At 38.1% G+C, this 25985-nt stretch overlaps 1 protein-coding gene across 3 annotated transcripts in view; it reads right to left on the bottom strand.

Moving 5' to 3' along the window:
- Positions 1-25985, bottom strand: part of Tbck (TBC1 domain containing kinase) — a 138345-nt gene that overhangs the window by 52710 nt on the left and 59650 nt on the right. For all 3 annotated transcript variants that reach the window (XM_034500616.2, XM_034500617.2, XM_076933263.1), the window contains exons 21-23: positions 19426-19462; positions 18150-18311; positions 2990-3165 (exon numbers count right to left, since the gene is read on the bottom strand). In XM_034500616.2, coding sequence (XP_034356507.1) covers positions 2990-3165; positions 18150-18311; positions 19426-19462 — 375 coding nt within the window. The remainder of the gene's footprint in view (positions 1-2989; positions 3166-18149; positions 18312-19425; positions 19463-25985) is intronic.

Genomic DNA, 25985 nt, shown 5'->3' with positions numbered 1-25985 from the left:
CATAAGCATTATGATGTGATAATCTTGCCAACTTGCCTGGACTAAGAAATGCATAGAAGAGAGTGAAGTATACTGCTTAGTGTGTTTGTGACACTTCCAGAGATGAGTAGATCAATCTGATTAAAGAATGAATTAAACCATGGGTGTGTTCATATGCTGGCATTATTGAGAGGTGGGAAGGACTGCAGCAGGGCCAAGCTGGAGGAAGCAAGTCACTGGGGCTGTGTCTTGACTGACCTTTCTCTTTACCCCCTTTTCCTGCTTCCTGGCTCATCATGAAATCCTCTGTTCTACTACACACTTCCTGAGATGACAGACCAACACCTTGGAAACTGCATGCCAAAAATCAATCTTCATTCTTTGAGTGTCTCTGGATTTTGCCACAAAAATAAGGTCAGAAACACATGTATTTGCAGTTATAAATAGGTAAGTGCAGAGACTGGATTATTAAATGTTACATGACAAAAAAATCAAGTAGGATTGAAATTTGAAGCCAACTTTATGAAACAGTAAACATGTTTTTTTTCTATTGAAAAAGAACTTTAAAGAATTGGACACAAGTTGGGCATGGTAGTGTAGGACTTTAAACTCAGCACCTGGGAGGCACAGGCAGTAGGATCACTGTGAGTTCCTTACTATGTAGCCAGGACACATAGTAAGCCCCTATCTCAACAACAACAAAAATGAAAACAAAAAAGTCTAACACGACAGTATAACATTACATAAGTCAAAATTGGGATTATTCTAATTTTGATGAATATGCAGCAGAATTTTTCTACTTTCCTTTATATTAACATTTAATTTGAAACTTTTAAAAATAGGAAAGAGGACCAAATCTCAGAGTAAAAATATTTTAGATAGGGGCTGTAGAGATGGCTCAGTGGTTTGAAGCATATGCTGCTCTTCCAGATGACTGGAGTTCAATTCCCAGCACCCACATGGTGGCTCACGGTCATCTATGATTCATGTTCCATGGAATCATGCACATTCTTCTGACCTCTGAGGGTATGAGACATGTATGTGGTACGTAAACATGTATGTGGTACAAGCAGGCAACACATTCATAAATACAAAATATTGCATACATATAAAATTAAAAATAATTTTAGAATAACTGTGGGGCGGTGAGCTGTGAGAGGTTGCTGGGTACCTGGTTGAGCACAGGCCTTGAATCCTGGAGACCCTAAAGGGACAGTAGGCGTTCAGACTTGATCCTGGGCCCTGGTTCCTTTCAATTAGCTTCAACCATCCACAGCCCCTCCAAAAGAAAGGTTTGTGGCCTTCAGTACATAGCACAGGTAGAGGGTGTGGCTATAGGCCGCAGAGCCTCAAGACATCTTCTTATTCATGAGATACCTAAAGGCCAGAGGGCTTAGCCAATTAAGCATTCCTTCCCAGACCCTCCTACTTGCAGAAGGTACTTAACCTCAGGCCTGCCTTGAGAACTCAGGGTACAGCTTTATCTACTTCCAGCCATGACAATAAACCTTTTAAAACCATGGACTACCTCTCCTCATTGGGAACCATGGAGAAGGTCTTCAATTACCCAACAGCAGTCTAATCTCCAGCAGAAGACCTCTCTGCGTTCCAGCCATGGAGCCCACCAAAGTAAGCTAGCTGAGCCAGCCATGACCCAGCCAAGTGAGTTGCAGTAACCAAGAGTCTCTACCCTGCTGGGTGCCGTCAGAGCTCATCTTGTCCTCCTCATCCCATCTGGGTCCTTCCACAGGCTCTCAGTGGCAGCTGGCAGCCCAAGGGCTGAGACCAGCCAGTCTCTGGCCAGCCACCTTGGCCCAGGGACCTCCAACCCAAGAACTCCAGCCCACGAAGTATCTCAGACTGTGATCTTCCCACGCCTGGAGTGGAGCCCAGCAGCTTCCCACAGCCCGCTGTCCGCCTGGCGCTGTGTGGAGTGAGCACAGTCAAATTCCCGTGCTTCCCGGCTCCAGCCACCTGGGGCGGCAGACACGCAGGACCCACAACTCAGCCCAAGAGAACCCACACCCACTCATGCATTACAGCCCCACAAATAACACTAAATATTTACCTTTAATCCCAGTGAAAGGCAATTCTCCCCTTGGGAGGCCTACTCAACTTTCAGGAGACTAATGAAAGAATTTAGTTCCTAGTGTAGGTTCTTATTCCTATCTCTTGAGATCCCTTAGTAACTTATCATAACTTTTCTCACATATACTCATGGAGATGGTGCCTCTTCCTCACCCAGATCTCTGTCTGTTGTAGCGGCAATGGGAAACATAGATGCATCCAGGTATTTGGAACATACAAAAAAAATCATTGTCAAGTGGTAAAAAGGTGGATTCATGCAAAAATATACAACTACAAACAAATCTAATTATGAAAAATATTGTTTAACAAGTCAAAGTTTGAAATGTCTTATCACGACAGTGTTCCTTTTTATATATTACTACCCTATTAATTTACCTGGCTATCACTAAAACAATGCATGTATTTTAACTGAAATCCAATCTCATGAAAATAATTAAGATAATATAAAATTGGGAACTTTGGAAATTGAAGTTATAAAGTTAGGCTGAACATATTTTGTAAATTTAATAAGAAGGCCAATATTGAAAACATAATGGGATAGTTTTCTCAACATCATTTTCTTGGTTATGAACAAATAAGTACCTATTATATCAAAAACTTTGAACACTGCTATATTATAAGAAATCTTCCTTTGTTTCTGTGATCTCATATAACAAGTTGGTGTATTACTAGCTAGTATGCTTATGTAAAAAATAAAACGACACTTGTCATCGGAGGCATATGTCCAAACAACCTTCATTACTATACATCAAAGGTTAACTCAGAGACAGAGGTCTTCTGAATTAACCGTGTGAACACAGTCGTGTGCTAGGAAATAACTACATTGAAAGAACACGGGGTGACAGCATTATGAACACTAATGACGGTGGGACACAGCAGCAGCCCATCTCTTAGGATTTCTAACGTATCTGCTAATACGTACCAGGTCTGTCTTTGGAGGATCTGTACACTCAGCAGAGAAGTAAGGCGCTGAGCTTCGGATTGCACTGCTCTCAGAGGCTGGCTTTGGAGGCTGAGCATGCTGTCTGTATGTAGCACTTTTAGGAGTCCAGCAAAACAGGTTAACCGACTCACGTACGCAGCGTTCAATGTCAATTTCTAGGTTGAAAATATAAAGAGAAAATCTATAGAACTTACACTGTATTTTTAATATAATTTTTTTCTAAACTTGTATGGGATAAAAACTAAATAGAAAGAAACCCAACAAAAACAATGTAGATATTAATGTGCATATTAGTGATTGGAAAGGTAAGGGTTATTTGGTTATTATTACATCATCATATCTGTACTTAAATATATCCATCTCATTTTGTGTGGGATTTGACATTATTTATGTATGCATGAAAATCTTTGTGTATTTCAATATATCATCTAAATACATAAAATTTTGTTTCATTTAACAATCTGATACATTTACTCTAATGAATGTTTCCCTTTGCAAGGTAAAATAGGGGCTCTGATGTCAGAATAGTTAGACAAAAGACTCAGATGTTGACTAGCCACAGCTTGTAGTAAAATACACTAAAAGTTATACTGCTTTTTAGTAACTAAAATATAATATATTTAGAGGAAAGTGATCAAAACACCAATCTAGGCATTTCCCATCATTTATAATTTCTTGAGTTAAATGAGCTTTTATGTAGAGATAAATGCACTCAATGATTTAAAATGATTTTTATAAAGAAAAATTTTCATAGATTTATTTCCTTTTCTTCCTCAGCTTCGAGGCAGAGACAGGGCATGGGTGTGTTCATTACTACTGCCATTCACAGTTTTTGATTGGACTGTAGGCAGCATGGGTGTGTTCATTACTACTGCCATTCACAGTTTTTGATTGGACTGTAGGCAGGAGGCCAACAATTCTCGTGAAGAATTAAGCATTTCTAGATGAGGAAGATGGAGCACAGCAGTGAAGTCCCAGATGGGGTCCAGCACTGGCTAGCACTACCCTTTAGTCATTCCTAAAACCAGGAAATGGAACGAGTCTCTTTGTCTGCAGTTCCATTATGTCAGTTCAGATAAGCAACAGATTAAATCCAAAGATACAAGTTTTCTGCTTTCTTTAAGAAGTGGAGACTGGTATGAACTAGATTTGGTGGATGCTGTGTGGTTACTGACCTGACTGGACAGAGACACCCTTAAATGACAAAGCACACTTCTGACTGGAGCTGGCAGAAGGTGGCTGGCAGAGCTGGAAGGCTATTTAAGGACCACCCTCTACTCTTTCTCTCTTTTGCTATTTTCTCAGCTTTGTGTTTCCTACCATTGATGTTCAGCCTCCCTACAGAGGCCCAAAGGCAGCAGAGTCAAGTAATTACAGACCTAAAGCTCCGAATCTGTGAGTTGACACAAATCTTTCCTCTTTTTAAGCTGTGTGTCTCAAGCGTTTTGTTGTAAAGATAGACCACTAACAAGTACATGCCATTGGGGTTGTTTACCATCACAAAGTGAAGAATCTTTGGAGAAGAGAAAACAGCATTTATTGGGCCCCAACTACCTGACATGGCTTTCTATTGTATGTTCTTGATCTGTGTAATTTTTACAGTGATCCCAACATCAGGTCATCCCTACTCCAGCCCTTTCTTTTGGAAGAATAAGCTAAGACACTAGGAAGCAAAGCGACTGTTAGGTGTGTTGCCCAGATAGGATGTCTGAGCTACGAAAGGATCATATAAGCATCCTGACTCATTTAGGTTTGGAATATAAACAGCAGTTCTGGAAAGATCAGCCACTCATTCAGGCATTACTTTATCTGCTCTCAGCGATTTTTGCCAGCTTTCACAGCTGGTTACTTCCACAGCTGCACAAAAGGGTAGATTTTAGATTTACAGTCCACATGTTATTGCTGACATATAATTACATAAAGAGTTAAATAAGATTTGAGGCATAAATGAATTTATTTCAACATGATGCCAATAAAGTAAAATGGGTTTTTAAAAATTTCTACCATTATCAACCTGAAAACAAATACCAACTACAAGAAAAATAAGATGTTAAGAGTTGCCCCTATATGTTTACAACAAACTATGAACAATTTACTTTAGAAAACTTTCAATTACAATTATTGAGATTAAATACTTAATGGCTAAAGAGAAGAAATGATCGATTATATAAATTTTGTATATTTAATACTATGGAGTCCCTAAAGAAAAAGAATTTCAGTCCATACATTTTGTATTTCCAGTCTTCAAATCAGTTTGACACATCTGTCACCCAGAGAAGCTTCAAATCAAGTCAGTGATCCATGTCAGGAGCACGGTTCCACCCCCCGCCCCCACTGGCAAAGGAAAATGCCAGTCTCCATCTGATTCCGGAGCTCTGCAGCTTGGCATGGTGTGCAGTGAACCCTGAAAGTCTGCAGAGGTCCTGCCCCATTTGACAGTAGATGTCCCTTTCTCTATTCATCTAACTTGTCCATTTCCAAATCTTCCCATAATTAAAGCATAATATAACACTATCAGATGTGCAATCATTTTTATAGACCAATCTCTCATCCACAGAACCAGCATTTCATAAATCCCATGTTAAGGCCTCTCAGGTTTGAATCAAGACTAGAAGACTTTTCTTTTTTTGTGACTGAGTGAAATAATTTTCTTACTCCCACTTTTATCATCCTCACCAATCAGTATCATATCTCTCAGAAAAACTGAAGTATCTTTAACACAATAAACACACATCTCATGTTTCCTATGTGAGCAAAGTCAGATCTACAAAGCTGTGTCTCTCGAAGCCTTTGCTTCTTCTGTCTTGACGGGAATGATGGCTGCTTAGTCTGCTGAGTCCCTGATGTCTGGACAGTCTTTCACTATTATGCAAGGCTTTTTTTTTTTTTTTTTTTTTTTTGGCTCTCCTCTATATTAATTTTTTTGGGACAGGGGGTAAGACATTTATTTGCTTGATTTACTTCATCTTGATGGGAGTCTCCTCCCTTTCCAGGAGCTCTTCTGAGAGGATACATAGCCAGCAACACACCTTTTGTATCTGTACTCTGCCTGAAGGTGGCTTCACTGACCATAGCACCTCAGGGTTGGATCTTCTTCCTTCTGAGTTATGAAGGATCTACTGTCTTCTCTAAGAAGTCAGGTTAAAATTGAATTTGAGAAAACTGTTGTGATTTACTCCTTTTATGTGTTCTCAGGATCTTGGTATTTTCAAATTTTGTAATGATAAAATAACAATATCTAATAGAGAAGTGCTTTTTGTTAAAAAAAAGTTTTGAACGTGTTAAACTTTAAAACTGTTTTAAAGTTGTCAGAAGTAGAGAATTCCCACATGGCCAATATTTTCTGTTCCCAACACGACTGTGAAGAGAGAAGCATTAATGATGTGTTAAGTGTGGATGTAAATCTAAACACCATTTCTCCATGTGAACAGAAAAGGTTACCTACTGCCCATTTACTGAGTTCTGACAGTATCAGAGGGGTATTACTAGTCTTTACAAAGATAACTAATGGCTCAGAGATTATGGGGTTTGCTCAAAATTTGCAGTGAGCTTCCTAGTTAGATCTAGAGAGCTACATTCTTGGACAAAGTTTCAAAAATCTTAAGCCAGACACACATTAATAAAGAATAAAACCAAATTAAAAAATTAAGACCCATCAGATATTAACACTTTGTATAAGGAGCAGGCACTTAACAGGACCAACTCCATTTTGTAATAGGAAAGAGAACAAGTTTTGACATGTCTTAAAGCACTATGATAACCAAAAGTTGTTTTGAAACCTTATGAATCAAAATATGTAAAAATAAGCTATTTTAAATAAGTAAGATAACCACCTGCAATGAAGTCATAGCCCGGCGATAACCAGACGTGTCTGGCTATCTGCCGTGCATGCAGTAACCCCAAATTCAGCATAAAAGAGGAGCCCTGGCCAGAGCACATTATCACACTGGTAGTCATGACTGCCTAATGATAGACTTCTCATGATAGAGAAACAAATAAAAAGGAATGGAGGAACAATTATCTAGATATTGGACTTGACAGATAAGGTAATAATAATAATAAGATAATGTAATTGTGAGTATGTCAATGGTTAAAAGGATAACATACTCAGGGCAAATTGATAAATGTCAAACAAAAGAAAGAGGAGGAAGAAGGAAGAGCGGCGAGCATGGAAATACTGCGAGAAGACTCGCCACGGCTTTCCTAGTGTGTTCACAGGACAACGGTGAACACTGCCGTAGAGTATGCTCTGGGGTTAGGACAAGTGTACTTGTCATCTGCATCAGCAATACTATGAGTTAGAGAAGGCAAGGGAAATGATAAGCTTTACACAAATCTTACAGTTGCCACAACTCTGTGTAAACCGTAGACACTACAGAGCCAGAGAAGTGTTCAGCATACAATTCAAAAGGTAAATGGAATTAGTTAACTGTTTTGTGTATGCTGGCCACACTGTCATACATGTCTACATTTTCAGTTCAGGCTTCTTTACTTGGGGTCTTCTCACTAGCAGAGGCATGTCTGAGGTTACCTGTTTCCACTCTGACCCAGTGCTTTTCCTTTTCTAGCCCTTTCTACTAAACCCTTATCTGGCCTTCAAGTTCCTAATATCAAGAGGAACCATTTGCTAAGTGACAGCTCTTGGCAGCACCTGAAGCACATGGCTATGCTCATCCATCTGACCTGTGCCTGGCACTTCTCCACACGGAAGCATTCAACATGGGCGAGACGGACCTTTCTCCACTTTCCTATTTTCCAATGCTATTTCAGTAGCAATTAAAGGTTGACATTTCCAGTTAGTGCTGCTGCCATAATTCACAATTTCAACTCAAGATCCTCAGCTCACTTTTCAGTTCATCTCATTAAAATAAAAAGAAAAACCAAAACAAACAACTCAGCTCCAACCATTGGAGCTCTTGTAGGTTGACAGAATGAGGTAAGGAAGACACTAGTTGCTAAGGGAGAAGCACATATCTATTAGAAGTAAAAGGAAAGAATTTTGTGGGCTGATAAGACTATTCCATATCTTCACTGGGGTGAGATTTACATATATGCTGACAACTGTTGCAATGCATCGAACTAAATAATTGAAATCTACACATTTCTTGAAAATATGCCTAAATAGAAAAAATAAAAACCATTTTTAATTTATATATTTTCCTTTAAAGTTTCTTTATGTTTGAAATTTATAGATACTGGCTTTAGAACTGCATATTAACTGTTAACTGCACAAACCTTCATTTTTTTTTCTCAAAAACCTTATTTTGCAACAAAATGTTTTTCCCACATGTATGTATGTGTGCCATGTGTATGCATGCCTTCTGCCAATGGAGGTCAGAAGAGAGTCCTGGATCCCCTGGAACTGGAATCATAGATGGCTGGGAGCTACCGCGGAGGTGCTGGGAATGGAAGCCAGGCCCTCTGCAAGAGCAGCCAGTGCTGAGCCATTTCCCTGGTCCTGGAGCTTCATTTCTCATACAACAAAAATCTTAGGATATGGATGATTTTCAACCTAATAATTGACTGTTTTCAACAATTACTTATTTTTAGTCTTTATTTTTTGAGAATTTCATACAATATAATATTTTGATTATATTCCTTTTCCATCCCCAACTCTTTTCAGATCCTACTCCAACTCCCAATCCATGAAATTCATGTTCTTTCTTAGAAAGCAACCAAACCAAACCAAACCAAACCAAACCAAACCAAACCAAACCAAAGCACAAAAATAGATGAAGTTCATTTTGTGTTGACCAACTACTTCTGAGCATGAGGCCAGGCACTGAGTGTAGTGTTATTACACCTGGTATCACTCCCCTGAGGAAAACTGCTTCTCCCTCTCCCAGCAGCTATCAATTGCAAATAGCTTCTAGGTTAGAGGTGGGACTCTGTGTTCACTCCCCTTCTCCTTGCTGGGAGTTTGTCTGGCTTGAACTTGTACGTGTTTTTGCATATTGTCACAGTCTCTGTATGTTCATATGTGCAGCAGTCCTTCAACAGTTAACATTTTGGAATGTAGAGTTTGTTTGTAAAGAGAAGGTAAGATGAACTCCAAGTACTGATGTCTTATGACATGAAAACATTCCAAAATTACTACAATGGGACTCAGAACTCCAGAAGATAGACTAGAACAGGTTTAACTTAAGAGCAGAGACCGTAGCGAACAAAATAAACATTGCACACCATGAAGTACCCTTTACACAGAAAATTACAAAAGATTCTCAGGTTTATAGCATCTTCATCATCATCTAGTGCCTTTCGATCAGCGATTCTTAACATGTGGGTACCAAGCCCTCTGAGTGTCAAATGACCTTTTCACAGGGTCACCTAAAACCATCAGAAACCACATATATTTATGTGATTCATAACAGTAGCAAAATTACAGTTATAAAAAAACAACTAAAATAATTTTGAAGTTGGGGGTCTCTACAACTATATTAAAGGGTTTCAGTATTAGGAAGGTTGTGAACTACTGCTTTAGATGAAGAATAATTAAAATTAATATTTATAATAGGATACAGATTCTAGGTCTTCCAAAGACCAAGGACCTGGCAGGAGCTGGGCATCCATATTTGAGGACTTTGTGAAGGAGGGTGGTGTGTAGTACAAGGTGCATGAGCAAGGAGGAGACAGAGTATCAGAGAAAGCGGTCATCTTAAAGGCACTCAGGACTTTGCCATGCAATGTAATTTGGTAAAGAGCCCTTCAATAAAAATGTTTTACCATATTGTTGAATATGCTTTTGGATTACTCTCTTCTCATTTCCTAGTGAACAGCATTTGAAAGTGCCCACCACATTATCCACACTACAGCTTTAATGACTTTTTAAAAACACATGTACTATCCTACACTTTTCCTTCTTACCACTTTCAGATCATATACAAAACATGGCCAAATTCCTCATCACAATGCAAGTGTCACCACCACTAGCACAGCACAGGGACCTCAGCTCTCTTGTCTTGTCACTTATATCTGACTACCTGCATTAGGGCAGTGTGAGGTTTCACGTCTTATGCTATTTTCTAAGTTCCACATTTTCTAACTATAATTAATATTATTTTTTGTAAAGGCATGTAAAAAACAGATTAAATCTCAGTTTTATCAAAAATGTGCTATAGGTCTACAAGAACTGGAAATCAAGAAGATCTTTGTTACACCAGACAGCACCAAATTGCCTTGACGTGTATGTAGTTCCAAAACGGAAACCAAAGGTTCTCCATCTCTCATTCTCATTAATTGTTCATTTCCATATTGGGTGTAAAAAAGGAAAATGAGACAGAGTATTAAGGAGTTTTCCTGGTTTGGCAATTTCCTCCTAGTTTTAGTAACTTGACTTTTAGTCTCTAAATATTTCTATGATGTTCTCGTTTATAGACCATAGAAAATGGGATACTTAACTGAATTGCTTAAAAAATATGCTGTGGGGTTTGGTGAAATGGATAAATGGGAAGAGGCATTTGCTGTTGAGCCTTAAGCCTTAGTTTCATACTCAGGACCTACACAGTATGGAAGGAGAGGACAGAAGAAGGGAACAAACTCTTACATCCACATATATACACATACAAACACATGCACAAGCACACACACATGCACACATGCTGGCCTGGATCCCACACAGTAGCTGAAGAGAAGAGACTCACAGAGTGGTCCTCTGATTTGACACATATGATGTAACCTGACAGGAGCATGTGTACACACATGTTAAGAAAGTAAATAAATAAATAAAGTGGTACTTTAATGGATCTGCCATACTCCACTGAATAATTAAAAAGAAGGCATGTGCAGTTGATGAGTCAATGCAGATAAGGACCTTCATCTAGGCACCTGTGTACCAACACACACAGATACCACTGAAAACAGTAAGATGCTAGCCATTTTCTGTATACTTAAGCTTATAGCTCTTTAATATGCAGTAATACTGAAATAGAATGCCCTTACAATAAACTTTAAATAACATTTAATAAATAAACATTTAAATAACATTACAATAAACATTAAAACTTGACTCAAAGGAAGCTTAAAAATCTTAAAAATAAAACAAATATTGCAACTAAGAATTTTTTTAGTCAAATGTTAATTATTTTCAAGCAGTATCCAGAACCCCCTTTAAACAGTAGTCTCCTTTAATATACTCAATATTTCTTTTCAAAATAGTTTATATAAGTGACAGTTGACTTTCTGAGAAAGCTGAGTCCTCTAATGCAGACTTTCCAATTTCTTTCTACAGGTTCTCTAGAAAGAACTTCTTTCCTGACACTAAAGTCTCCAGTCTTTGCAGGTGCTCAGGTATGCTGTAAATTGTACATTAAGAATTTACTTGAGATACATAAAATAGTATTATTGTAGAAGATTCTATATAAGAGAATGACAGAATAAAAAATAAACATCTCAGGTTACAGAAATCCACTGTAAAATTACTGCCACATTGGTCTTATTCAGATATACTCATCCTCGAGACTGCTTAAGGGGATATTCATATCCCCTTAGTGACAAATGGATGGTAGGGCAGCATGGCACCAAAGGGGCAAAGCAGAATAAAGCATGACAGACTCCATCACGTGACTAGCTTAAATTGTGAGACTCTCTATTAAGCTCGGTGGCCCGAATCTAGTCATGGATGATGCTGTGAAATGCTCAGTATTTCTCTCAGCATTCTGCCACTGGGTTCACATTGTATGAGAAGTATCAAAGATCAGGCCCCATTGCTTCTGCTTGTTCTGATACAGTGCACATGCAAGTCAACCAAGTTGAGCAAATTTTCTAGTGCTACTTGTGCTTACTTGAAATATAAAATGATGCCATTTCATCAAGTGCAAGGCAAAGAAGTTAAGAACATGTCTGGATGAGACAAATGAAGACTATCTGCTGAGTTTTCCTGAAAGACTTAAAGCATTAACCTAGGGTGATGTAAAGAATGGAAAAAGAGAGCTCGTAAGTGCTCTACATCCTTTATATACTCAAAACACTAGGTGCTGCATGCACTTGTAAAGAGTAGTTGGATAGGCTGTCTTTTTCCCACTGGGTGGTTTTGGCTTCTTTGTCAAAGATCAGGTGACCATAGGTGTATGGGTTTAATTCTGGGTCTTAAATTCTATTCCATTGATCTTCCTGCCTGTCTGTGTACCGATACTATGCAGTTTTAGTAATCACCATTGTTCTGTAGTAGAGCTTGAAGTTGGGGATGGTGATTCCCCCAGAAGTTCTCTTATTGTTGAGAATAGTTTTTGCTATCCTATTTTTTTGTTGTTTCAAATAAATTTGAGAATTGATCTTCCTATCTCTGTGAAGAATTGAGTTGGAATTTTGATGGGGTTCGTATTGAATTTGTAGATTGCTTTTGCTAACTATGTTAATCCTGCTGATCCATGAGCATGGAAGAAATTTCCTTCTTCTGAGGTCTTCTTCAATTTCTTTCTTCAGAGACTTAAGGTTTTTGTTGTACAGATCTTTCATTTATTTGGTTAAAGTTACACCAATATATTTTATATTATTTGTGACTATTGTGAAGAGTGTTGTTTCCCTAATAACCCAGAATTGCTCCTGTCTAAAGGAAATACAGGGAAAAAGAGTAGAGACTGAAGGAGAGGCCATCCAGAGACTGACCCACCTGGGGATCCATCCCATATGCAGCCACCAAACCAGGACACTATTGCTGATGCCAAGGAGTGCTTGCTGACAGGAGCCAGGTATAGCTGTCTCCTGAGAGGTTCTGCCAGATTCTGACCAATATAGATAAGGATGCACACACACCGCCAACCATCTGACTGAGCACAGGGTCCCTGATGGAGGAGTTAGGGAAAGAACTGAAGGAGCTGAAGGGGTTTGCAACCCCACAGGAGAACAACAGTATCAACCAACCAGACCCTTAGAACTCCCAAGGACTAAACCATCAACCTAAAAGTACACATGGAGGGACCCATGGCTTCTAGTTGCATATGTAGCAGAGGACAGCCTTATCTGGCATCAGTGGGAGTGGAGGCCCCTGGTCCTGTGAAGGCTTGATGCCCTAGTATAGGGGAATGCTTAGGGTGGTGAGGTGGGGGTGGGGGGTGGGGGAGCACTTTCACAGAAGTAGGGGGAAGAGGGATGGGCTAGGGGGTTTGTGGAGGGGAAACTGGGAAGAGGGATAACATTTGAAATGTAAATAAATAAAATAACCAATAAAAAAATTTAAAAAATGTGTAAAAAAGAGTTGTTGGGCATATTTTCCTTTATGAGTTTTTATGCCAGCTGCATTTTGTATATTATTTTAGCAGTCACCACAACACGGTAAGGCATGCTATTATCACTTTACTGTTCATTATCAAAGAAAGTCAGGTCAGGAAGTCAAACATTGGCAGAAACCTGAGGCAGGAGCTCATGCAGAGACCATGGAGGAATGCTGCTTAATAGCTTACTTCCTATGTCTTGTTCTTGGTTTTCTGCTTTCTTAAAGAACCCTGGACTACAAACCCACAAGTGGCTCCATACTCAATGGGCTGGGCCTTCACCTCAATCACTGATTAAGAAAATGCTTGATAGGCTTGCCTACAGCCTGGTCTTATAGAGGCATCTTCTCCACTGTGACTCCCACCTCTCTGATGATTCTAGCTTGGGCCAAGTTGACATGAAACGAGGCAGCACCCTTGGTGATATGCTATGACGTGCACATAGCTGCTCTCACTCTGCAGAGCACGCTTTTTCAGCATCATCATCACACTACAAGTTTCTCAGTTCACACAGGTTGAACATGGTGAAACTAGACTTGAACTCACATATGCCTTGACTTCTAACTTCTAAGCCTGTGGGTGATGTCCTCTATAAAAACTATCTTAAAGCAAAAAAAAAAAAAAAAAAAAAAAACCCACAAAACATGTTTTTCCTAGCATAGAAAACAATAGTCCTGAAGGCTTAATTTTAAAGGTAATTTCTCATTAGTTTTCTCTAACAATGAATTCTTATGATAGTCACCTTCAAGAATTTTTAGAAATAGCTAAGAGGAGAGATTACTGCATTTATATTACTAAGAAGGCAGCACATTATATTTGAATAAAAAAACAAGAAGTATAATAATAATAATAATAATAATAATAATAATAATAATAATAATAACATTTATAATTTATATCACATCTGTCCTCTGCTGCTTTAAGTTCTTCATCTGTACTGATTTAACACAATGATCTATTGACAGGAAATATTGTCATTCTCAGAGATAAAGATGAGGAAATGGATACAGAGATTAAACCACTTCTTTAAGGTTAACATTACCTAGTTTGGTAAATCCTCAGTGGGATTTTACTGCAACATAATATATTTAGTGGGTTAAACTCAATGCTGATCCTGGCCTTAAAATTAAAAGTACAATGTAGCTACCCTATGTATGCTTGGTAGGTAGAGTAAAATACAATTTGTTTCAAAAGTGTTTAACACTATTATCGTCCAATACTCTGAACGTGTTAGTTTGTGTGTGTGTTGATCTGCATTTACATTTTAGGGCTGTTGATAGATGGCTACTTCCAAAGTTCTTCAAGCAACTTTCAAATTGGGGAACTAAGTATGCTAAAAAAAATGAAATTCTTTAAATTTACTTGAGAAAAATATCCCACCCAAGTACAATATCATTAAAAACAAAGCATGGGTCACTTAAGGGTAAATGCTTTTCATTAGCTTTTCTCTGTAAGAGGAATCGCACACAGTGAGTAAATAGTGATGAGCAAGTAGGTCAGGGTGCTGCCCATCAGTGATGAGCAAGAACACCAGCATTGTGGGGCAGGGTGCTGCCCATCAGTAGAGCCATTGTGGTTTCAAAGGTGAAGAGGGGGCTGCATTTCAACTATTTAGCTCTAACCTGTCTGCATGATGCGACTCTGCCTTCAGAGGTCTTACAGACTGAGCTGTGTTAGCACTAGTCACTAATTTGCCTATAAGCCATTATCACAGATGTTTCCGCCAGCATTAATGGGAACACTTATGCGTGTAAGGAAAGCAACCAAGTTTACTAGATTTGAAAATACACAATCAGCATTTCCAACATACTCACTTTTATAACTGACCAAAAATTTCTTTTAATCCTGATCAATCATCCTCTGCTTACTTTGACAGGCTGGGATGACAAGGAAACATCTGTGGGGCACAGACTGCTTCTGGGTTTGTGAAATTGGCTTCTTTGTTTTTACTCAACTCTCCCCCAACCCAGCCCTGCAAACATCACAAAACCTTGATATTTCACTATCTTCCAGAAAAAAAACATTGAAAAATAAAGCCCAGAACTATTATTGCTTAATGTAAAAAATAGCTTATTTTAATTAAATTTGATAAATTGGATGACATCTTAATTTGTGAAAAAGTGAGAAAGAAAAGTTTTAAAATATTCCAACACATTTTTGTTATTATTTTCCCTCAAAGGAGACTTTGACTTTTAAAAGAAAGATGGTAGAGTAGAAAATATTCACCGAATATAAATAAAGGTAGGTGGCAGATTCCTTATTTCTCTTAAAAGTACTTAATAAGTGTGTAATCTCAAAAACCATTGGTCTTTTGTTTGGTGTTCAGTGACCTTCTCTTGGACAGTTTTAAGTGCATTTACTATTATTACAAACTTGTGCCTGCCTGAAAATATTGACATCATTAGTGGAACCAGGAAAAAAACAGAACCAGAAAATTGCAAGAAAATGTAAAATTTTGGTATTAAAAAAGAAACAAGAAACATTTAAAGAATTAAAAAATGTTCCATGTTCTTAGTCATCAGGAAAATTAAAATCAAAATGACTCAGAGATTCCATCTTACACCAATTAGAATGACTAATTGACAGCTCATGCTGGTGAGGATGTGGAGCAAGAACACTTCTCCACTGCTGGCAGGATGCAAACTTGTACAGCCACTCTAGAAATCAATTTGGTGCTTTCTCAAAATATTTGGAATAGTTCTGCCACAAGACCCAGCTGTATCACTCCTGGGCACATACCCAAAAGATGCCTTACTACACCACAAGGACACTTGGTCACCTATGTTCATTGCAGCTTTATTTGTAAAAGACAGAAACTAGAAGCAACCTAGATGTCCCTCAACTGAATAATGGATACAGAAATTGTGGTTCCTTTACACAGTGGAATACTATTCAGCGATTCAAAACAAGGATATCATGAAATTTGCAGGCAGATGGATAGAACTAGAAAATATCCTGAGTGAGGTAATCCAGTCCCAGAAAGACCCACATGGTATATACTCACTTATGAGTGGACATTTAGCCATGAAGTACAGGATAATCATGCCATAGTCTACAGACCCAAAGAAACTAAGCAATAAGGAGGGCCCAAGGGAGGATGTGTGAATCTCACTCAGAAGGGGAAATAAAACAATCATGGGAGTGGATGAAAAGAAGGAACTGGGCGGGAGAGGAGGTGAAGAAAGGGACAGGTATACTGATCAGGTGGATCAGGTGTGGTGGGGAAGCAGGAGAGGTCTGGGAGTGAGAATGGAAATCAGTGGGGGGCATCGCTGCAAATACTGTAGACCTGGACTGGGGAGGCTACAGGAGTCTATGGGGGTGACCCTAGCTGATTCCTACCAGTGGAGGATATGGAGACTGAAGTGCCCACCTCCTGTAGTTAAGCAGAACTTCCAGTGGAGGAAGGTGAACACCAATCCACCCACAAAACCTTCAATCTAAAACTTATCCTGCCTACAAGATGTGCAGCAATGGAGGGATGGCCCAACTTTAAACTCATCCTATGCAAGAGAGCCAATCCCTGACATTCTGCTCCACTTGCAGACAGGAACCTAGCATAACTGTCTCCTGAGAGACTTTATCCAGCAGCAGATGTAAACAGCTCTAGAGACCCACAGCCAAACATCAGGCAGAGCTTGGAGAGACTTGTAGAAGAGTGGGGGATAGAATTGAGTGAGCTGGAAGGATCAAGGACACCACAAGAAGACCTAGAAAGTCAACCAATCTGGGCGCATGGGGGCTCACAGAGCTTGAACCACCAACCAAAGAACATGCATGTGTTGGACTTAGACACCCTACATATTTAGAGCAGATGTGTAGCTTGGTCCTCATGTGGGCCCTCTAACAATTGGAGTGGGAACTGTCTTTGGCTGTATTCTCTGCCATTAGATCCCCTTCCCCTAACTGGATACTACCTGGTTGGGCCTCAGTGGGAGAGGAGGTGCTTAGTCCTGCTGGGATTTAATGTCCCAGGGCGAGGAGGTACCGAAGGGGGGCTTTACCTTCTCTGAAGAGAAGGGAAGGGATAATGGAGGGAGGGGGGACTGTGATTGGGATGTAAAGTGAATAATAAATAAATTTATTTTATGTTTATGAGTGTTTGCCTGCATGTATGTATATGTACCACATGTGTGTTTCATGCCCGTAGAGGCAGGAGGAGGGCACTGGATCCTTTAGAACTGGAGTTACAGACGGTTGTTAGCCACCATGTGAGTGCTGGGAACCAAACCTGGGTTTACAAGAGTAGCAAGAACTCTTAAGGGCTGAGTCTTTTCAGTTCAAATTTTGTATCTTAAAAACATTTAGGTCCTTCCATACCTTGCAGATGCATTCTCTCTTCGGGAACCACATAAACCTTATCTTTCAATACCAAGAATAAAACCATAGTTGTCCTCTATATTTGTGCATCAAAATAGTCTTCCCAAGGGTTTCAAACTTCTTGTAAATACCTCATACAGCTTAGTCACTACCTTATATTACATAACATATTTCTATAAAGTTTGGGTTATTTTCCTTTAAGGGCAGTGTGTCCTCCTCTTAAACTTGTCAAGTTGTTACCAAGCAGCTGTGGCTAGAAGGGAGCAAAGTTCCATGTGAATTAACATCCTTATATAAACATGTTTTCAAACACCTTCCTGAGTGGCCTTTATTTACTCTCTATCAGCTGAAGATAAATGGTCCTAAGCAAAGGGTAAATATGTTACTCCCATAGCCATGACCTTTTACCCTTCTGGTGGCAGTACTGTGATGGATATAATCCATAATGGCTTGATCCATGTTGGCCTCTGCATTCCTAGGCTAGCAAAAAGCACTGATTATCCTGACCATCAAAATAGGGTCCAAGCAGAATGATTTTCTCATGTGGCTAAGACTGCACGTTATTTTATAGTTAAAATTACATTTAGTGATTCCTTCATTTAGACACATACCTGGTAAGTCAGAGAAGAGAAGGATGCATTCATTGAAGCCATTAGCCAAAAGACGGTCCCGCAGCTGCTGGAGGATGGCTACTCCAATGCAGAATGGGAAAGAGGAATTTCCGAGCAGTAATGTATCCCAGAGGTGGAAAATTTTGTGCAGTGGAAATACATCTGTAGGAAGTTGTATAAAATATACTTAAACAAAATCCAAATTTGTCAAAAATACTAACAGCTGGATACTAAATATATGATTATTATTACTTCAAGGTCATGTTGTTACTTAAGAGCTAATGTGTTAAACTGTGCTGATAAAATGCTTGACTGTAAAGATTTTCCTCCCTCCCCCCCCCGTCTCTCTGTCTCTGTCTTTCTCTCTTTCTGTGTATGTATGTGTGCATGTGTGTGCATCTATGGAGAGTATTCTGGAGGTTGAGTGACAGCTATCTGTGAGCTACTTAATATTGGTGATAGGAACCAAGTTCTGGTTCTCTGCAAAAGCAGTAAGTTACTTTCTTAACTGCTCAGCCAACTCTCTAACCCTGACTTCATTAATTTACAGCTTCCTAAAGTGCTTTAAATTAATATTAAATTTGTCAAAGTTTACATTTTTTGAATCCCATTAATAATTGGTATATTTCACTCAGAATTTCTCCCAGAATTTTTAGTAACACTATTTACACGTTTATATCTGCCGATGAACTTTAGAACTACTTTATGTACAATAAGATAACATTTCCATTGTCTATCATCACAATTACTTTATCAAATTCCTACCAAAAATATATTAATTAAAAAATATAGCGTTATTCTCACTTAATAATACTATGACTATCTTTCTAGGTGAAATATCTCAACCGTTATTCCACTTATCATGTGTATTACATTTAAGCATGGCTCTTTATTTACATATCCATAACTGACTAAGTCATTACATATTCATGTAATATGATTAATTTCTAGAGGATTCCCAGTTTAGGAAATAGAACCATGTTGACAGAGAACATCTAGAAAGCAAGCCAATTTAGTTGAAAACTGTTCTCAAAAAATTGATGTTAAATTCTCTTCTTAAAAAGAAGTTGTAAGCCACATGCAAAATAGAGTTTAGTTTTCTGTAACATGTTCTTAATATTTAAGGGCAGAACATTTGAAATTTTTGTCTATAAACTGTGTCATGTAAGAATTTTATAGAGATGTATATTGTATTTACTTAATATTCTAGAAAATTTAAAATTTTGAGGAAGAATGAGGCTGCACTTTTGCTGCCACCAAGGGGGTGAATACTTACGAGTAAACATGGTGAGAAACCAAGGAATGGCGTAGAGCTGTGAGCAGAGCAGGAAGAAGCCCGGGACATGGATGTGGAGAAAGTAAAAGGCATAATTAGGGTGCTCATGACCAAACTACATCGCTTAAATGTTCACTGTCTTGTTCTACTCCCGTGACGGGATATGAGAGAATGCAGATAACTACAGTTATTATCACAATACAATATATATAGGGGTATCTATCTTATAAATGTGGGTGATCCTTTTGCCAGGAATTACCTACAGTGTATCTTTATTTTACCAACAAGTATGCACAAGACTATGGCCAAATCAAATGCTGTAACAGCACATGAATTTTTAGTGCATAGTTTATAGATGTTAAAGGTCCTTATGATAGTTAATGTTTTGTGTTAAGCTGACAGAGTATTAGGATGCTCAGTGAATTGAATACATATTATTTGAGGATGCATCTTTGAGCATGTTTTCAGGTGGAGCTAACTTTTAAAGAAGTGTTAAGTAAAGTGGACTGTCCCTCTGGCTTGTATAAGGCATCATCCAGCCCACTGAGGATCCAGAGTGAAGGGAAAGAAGAAGAAATCCCATTTCTTTTCTGTCTATGCTTGTGCTGCAATCCTTTATTTCATTCACCCCTGTTCTTGGACTGGGACTGTTAATAACAAGCCTTAAAATTAAAACTAATTTGTGAGTGAATATAGGCTATAGTTAAACAAGAACTTATACTACCAACTTAAATAAACATCCTTTCAACACCTATCAATTATAAATTTATGAGGTAAGTAGCATACTGTCTTTGTATTGTATACAAGACAGTATGTATTCTATCCGAAGGCTAGTTAAGAACTAACAGTAAAACTAGTTCATTACAATATAAATACTCTAGTGAAATAATCAACACTGATTTCCATATCACTTACTTAAGCAGACAGGCTGATAATCCTCTCTAAAGATGTTGCAAATGCAAAAAAGGAAGCTTGGGATATTGAGCTTCAAAGTAATAAGTGTGCATTGTACAAAATAATAAAATCTAACAAAGTATAAGTTCTATACCTCAATTTAAATTAAAAATATGAGGCCCATTTTATCCCATTATTTGAACTTTATTTTAAAGATATAACATAAATTACATTACTTGTGACCATTTTGATTGTCATTAAGACTCTTTTGTCAAATTTTACTAATGCTACTATGTGTTATAAAATTCATTCTGAGCATTTTCATTCATTCACTCAACATAAAATGTTTTGTACTAAATGCAGATAAAACCAGATGTGCTACAAGTGACATATATGCTTTATAGCAATGTGGGAAAACCTCACAAGTACGGGCTAGGGTATTAATGGCAAAGATGCAAAAACTTATGGCCTCTTTTACCATGTGGTAACATTCTTGTGGGTAAAGGTCCTTCCTTCCTTTCTGTCTGTCTTTGTTTCTTTGTTTGTTTCTTTGTTTCATTCATTCATTCATTCATTCATCCATTCATTCATTCAACAAACACTGAACACTTCATACACGTACAAAAGATTAGCAGAGAGCATTGGTAACATAAAAGCCATCAGTGGACATTGGAACTATAACTTACTTCATTAATCAACTACCTTTAACTGACCTCTTGAGACTTCCTCCAAACATAATCTCTCCGTCCAGCTAAGAGCACCCTGCCCTTCTGCTTGCTGAAGCACAGGTTTGCAGTTGTTCCTGAATGCCCTCTTGTTAAACACCATGTAGCTGTCACCAGCAGACTAGCTCTTCTACCTTCAAAATACTAATCTATAAACAGTGAAAACTTCTCTTGCCTCTACTGCTAACATCCAGAAGCCATCCCATCTCACACCCACTTATTCCATAGCTATGATTAATCTACTACCCTCTATCCTTGTTCTTGAATTTCAGTCAACAAGGTGTCAGAATGATCTTGTTAGGTTACATGAGGGAGAACCATTCTATTCAAAAGCATCTTGTTTCTTTGTGGTGCTGAAATAAAGCCAGTGGTGATAATATATGTGTAACACTCAAAATATTTCCCGTCCAGCTCCTGCCATGTGGCCTCACTGCGCCCCATTCACAGTGGATGTTCCTTCAACATCTCTGGTATACACTTCCCACCCAGGCTGGAACTTGCTGTTGCTTGGTTACTATTTCATTTTTGTAAGGAACTGATTCAAAATCACCTTTTCTGAGAGCTTTTCTTGGCAACCTCATTTAAAAATTTAATTCTTCCTTCCTTCAAACACTTGACACATGTTAAAATTTAGGTTGCTTTTATATCTTTAGAACTTACCAATATATACTGAATATATACATTATATACTGAATATATCACATTATCTATTTTCATAGATCTTTTTTCATGACATGCTTAATTATTTATTGATTATGGCTTTTATTAGCAAATATACATTATAAAACTTCTTTTATTTACTTGCCTTTGTTTTTTTATATTTTTATTAAAATATTTATGTATGAGACTTTTTCTAGGATGAATTAAGTGCACTATGGGAGTTCCTGGAGGACAGAGGAAGTCAGATCCCCTGGAACTGGAGTTACACAGGATTGTGAACCATCAGGTGGGTGCTGGGAAGAGAACTTGGGTCCCCTGCAGGAGTTCTTAACTGCCAAGCCACCTCTCCAGCCTCATCACTTTTTATCATATACTTCCACAAAAATATGAGGGAAAAACATTGTCTTTACCCCCTTTCCTTTAATGTATCCAGGGGATAGAGAAATATACAATATAATAGCCAACAAATAGCTGTTTAAATAATCAAGGAAATACACAATGGAGATATCAGATTATAGAACCAAATGCTTGCAGATCATGCCCTCCTGAGAAGTCTTCAAAGGAGCATAAAAGGATGAAGAAAGGACTTCATCCTGACTACTCTGTCTGGAAGAACATTTTCGTATTAAATAGCAGGAAGTACTGGAAACATCACCTGCTCTAGTTCTATAGACACATGCTTTGATGACAGTTACTTTTAAACAGTTTTAAATTAGTAGAGGGAAGCATATACAATGATAATACGGAGACTTGGAGGTACTATTACTAGCACTAGATACTTCTTACCAATAAAATTGAGGCCAGAGAAATGCAATAACAATATATGAGACATAATTCCTATATCCTTTCTATATCATTTTTCCATTTTAAACATCTTTTTTCTTTTCTTTTTTCTTTTCTTTTCTTTAAGAGAGAAGGGGAAGCTTGGACTTAGGGGTTGAATCCAAGGCCAAGAAAGCATGGTGTCACTCAAGTACATCCTCAGCCTTCTTTAACCTTTTAGTTTCAAACAGGCTCTTCTAAATTGTCTAGGCCCAAAGCCCTCTGTAACAAAGAAATTCTTAAACTTTTGAATCTTTTACCTCAACCTCCCAAGTAGCTGGTATGATAAGACTTGCTCTGTGAGGCCCAGATTACTTTGGATACATTGCCTTAGATAATTTCTCAAGCTAGTAGTACAGTTAAGAATATGACCTGGTATAAATAAGGATATTGGAGTAAGATAATTTTGAGCAACAGAAAGATTTTATTTTTTAATGGTTCTAAGTGTTTAAATATTTGGCTATAAATATAAAAATACATATAACCTCTGTTACTTTCCACTTCCAAGTTAGATGCTGAAACCAACAAAAAAGTTGTACATTTTCTGAGTATGCTCCCAATTGCAAATGTCAGCCTGACCTGACAATGGATTTGTCTGTAGCTGTCATCTTAGTAAATGCTGCCCCCTAGCAACAGCAAGCAAGAACTGGCAATGGCTTGCCAGTGCTCTCTGCACTGTATGTAGAGTGCTGGAAAAACAGCAGCTCCTAAGGTTTGCTCTACATTGTCAATCATATGAGAAATATATTTCTTCCTGTTTGAAATCACAGATATGGCACCTTTTATAAATTCGTAAGTATTTTCTTAAAATATTAATGATTTAATTAGAACTATTTTGTGTTGATTTTAGCCACATTATTTTATCATTACAAGTAAGTTATTTATAATTGTGTTTAAAAACTCAAGTCACAAGATAACTCAGGAACAGTGGGATTCCTTTGTTATTCTAAGACTGCCTTGGGGGCAGCAAAGCTGAGAACCAGAGGCACCTGGATAGGAATTTCCTTGTGCCCTGACACATCACCATGTAAGGCAGTAACTGTGGAGGAGACAGAAAAGAGAATGCCAGGGGAATTTATAACGATTCTTCCAGCCTGTAAGGTCTGTCTCACATGTATGATACATACATTCTCAAAAGAATAAGCATGGCATCCTTGTGTTCTAGTCACTGTTTTCACTAGATTGATATTTATTTATGTTAATAGGGCAAAGCCATGAGTGGACAAAACTGCAGAAATCATGACAACGGCCAAGGTAGTTATGTTTGCAGGGTGTAAAATTATGAATCCTTTAAAGTTCTTCCCTGTTTGTGAGATGACTTAGGCAAGAAACTATGCTCTGTACTAAACTGTGAGGGAGTGGGACAATTGCTTGAGCCATGAGACCACAAGGTGCTTTCTTCAAGAGATGCTATTTTTACTTGAAAGAATGACAGATAAATAGTACTTTAAAGCTTGTATATTTGATCTTTTTTTTTTTTTAAAAATGAGTAATATAAGCCTGTTATGAAAAAAAAAATCCTGAGCTAAGATGAAAATTATAATACTACAAAAGGGGCTAGAAAGATAGGTTAACACTTAAGAGCATGTTGCCCTTCCAGGGGGGCTGAATTTGATTTCCAACACCACCTTCAGCAGCTCACAGCCACCTGCAGTAACTCCAGTTCCAGGGGACCCAACAACTCTGGCCTCCATAAGAACCTGCACACACATGCATATATATTCTTCCACAGAGAAACCTAATTAAAAATAAAATAAATTTAAAAGAGTATTACAAGACTGCTTTCCGGTACACACATGACTGTGTAGGGGTGCAAGTCTGTGATACATATGCATGCGAAGGCTACAGGATGACAATGGGATTTTCCTCAGTTCATCTCCACCTCATACCTGAGGCAGGCTTTCCCACTTGAACCTAGCGTGTGCTGATTACTGTAGGCTGCCCAATCTCTCCGTCCTACACACTGAAATCACAGATAGATCACCAGGCCCAGCTGCCATTTAACTAAGTGATATCTAAACTTTAGTCTTCTTGGTTGCACGCTAAAAACTGGACCCTATGAGTTACCTCCCTAACTGTTTAATGACTTGTTACATCAACAGTGATGACATTAACAACTGCGATTTTTTTTTTTTTTTTGGATTTTGTTTAATACAATGTTTCATACTCACTTAATAAATATTTTGCAAATTACTGACACATAACAATATCATGCATGAGTGAAAAAGACATTAAAAATGCAAGGCAGACAAATGTACTTCAATGGAATACAGGATCAAAAATTCACTGATATGGTTTTGGTTTGTACATTCCAAGCAAGCTTAAAATACTTATAACTGAAACAATGCGTAGCAACAAACTGAACACAGAAGTGGATATGAGAATCCTGCCATTTTAATTTAGAGACAAAAGATAACAAAAGCACTCTTCTGTTTTGAGGGAAACTTATCTTTTTCTTAAAAAATATGATTTTTAGCTAACGTATTATTAAATTTTTCTGTTTGCTTTGTGTGTGTGGGTGCGTGTGTGTGTGTGTGTATGGGCACAGGCGCGTGCATGCATGTGTATCCCGCACGCACGCAACAACATTGTCTCGCTATAGAGCCCAGGCTGGCCTTGACCTCCAGATCCTGCTTTCTGAGACCCTCAGGAACTTGTGCCTCTATGTATAGTTACTTGTTACCAGTCTATACATGCTGAAAAAGCTACTGGTCAATGAAATACATACAGAAAACTCCCAGGGGTTCTCACTAACTCTAAGAACATACAGTGACCCTGAGTTGTGGATTGCTGTGAAAAACTGTATTCTTTCCTTTTACTTGCTCACCAGCAGTATTAGGATACATTAGATCAGAAACATTACAGAACTGGGGATTCAGTTGAGAATTTACTGAATACCTGTTGATGAATACTCAAATTACAAATGATTCTTGTAAACAAAAAGTTACTAAACTATTTTGTCCTTCCTGGTCAGAATAATAAATCTTTGGTTTATAAGGTCTGAGCACTTTCTACAAGATAGTAACCAAGCTTTATTATGAAATAATGCTAGGAAGTTCTTTGTATTCAAAGATTATGGAAAATTAGAGTTAAAGTCAGGCTCAACATATTCAGACCAACACCCATTCTTCAGGACTGCAGATATTCCACAGTGGCAATCTTAATTTGTAACAATCTAAATACAGTATTTTCCTAGGTATTGTCTGCAACATACTTTGATATAAAATCAAAAGCCTATTGTCAATAATCTCTTTGGGCTAAATTATAAAACATCTTAAAGATCAGAAACAAAACAAAACAAAAACAAAGAAGAAACTAAAAAACAAATATGTCTAAGCAGTCCTTCTGTACTTTCTGTTTACATATATAAACTCAGCCAAAGATGACAGCAAAAGCTTCTAAGAGGGAGAGAATAGCAGTTATGTGACGAAGGCTAGCCACTATACCCCTGAATTTGTT

This window comes from Arvicanthis niloticus, chromosome 4 (assembly GCF_011762505.2).
Source record: "Arvicanthis niloticus isolate mArvNil1 chromosome 4, mArvNil1.pat.X, whole genome shotgun sequence".
NCBI lineage: Eukaryota > Metazoa > Chordata > Mammalia > Rodentia > Muridae > Arvicanthis > Arvicanthis niloticus.
The sequence above is the reverse complement of the archived record's forward strand: the minus strand, read 5'-3'. Positions and strand labels throughout refer to the sequence as shown.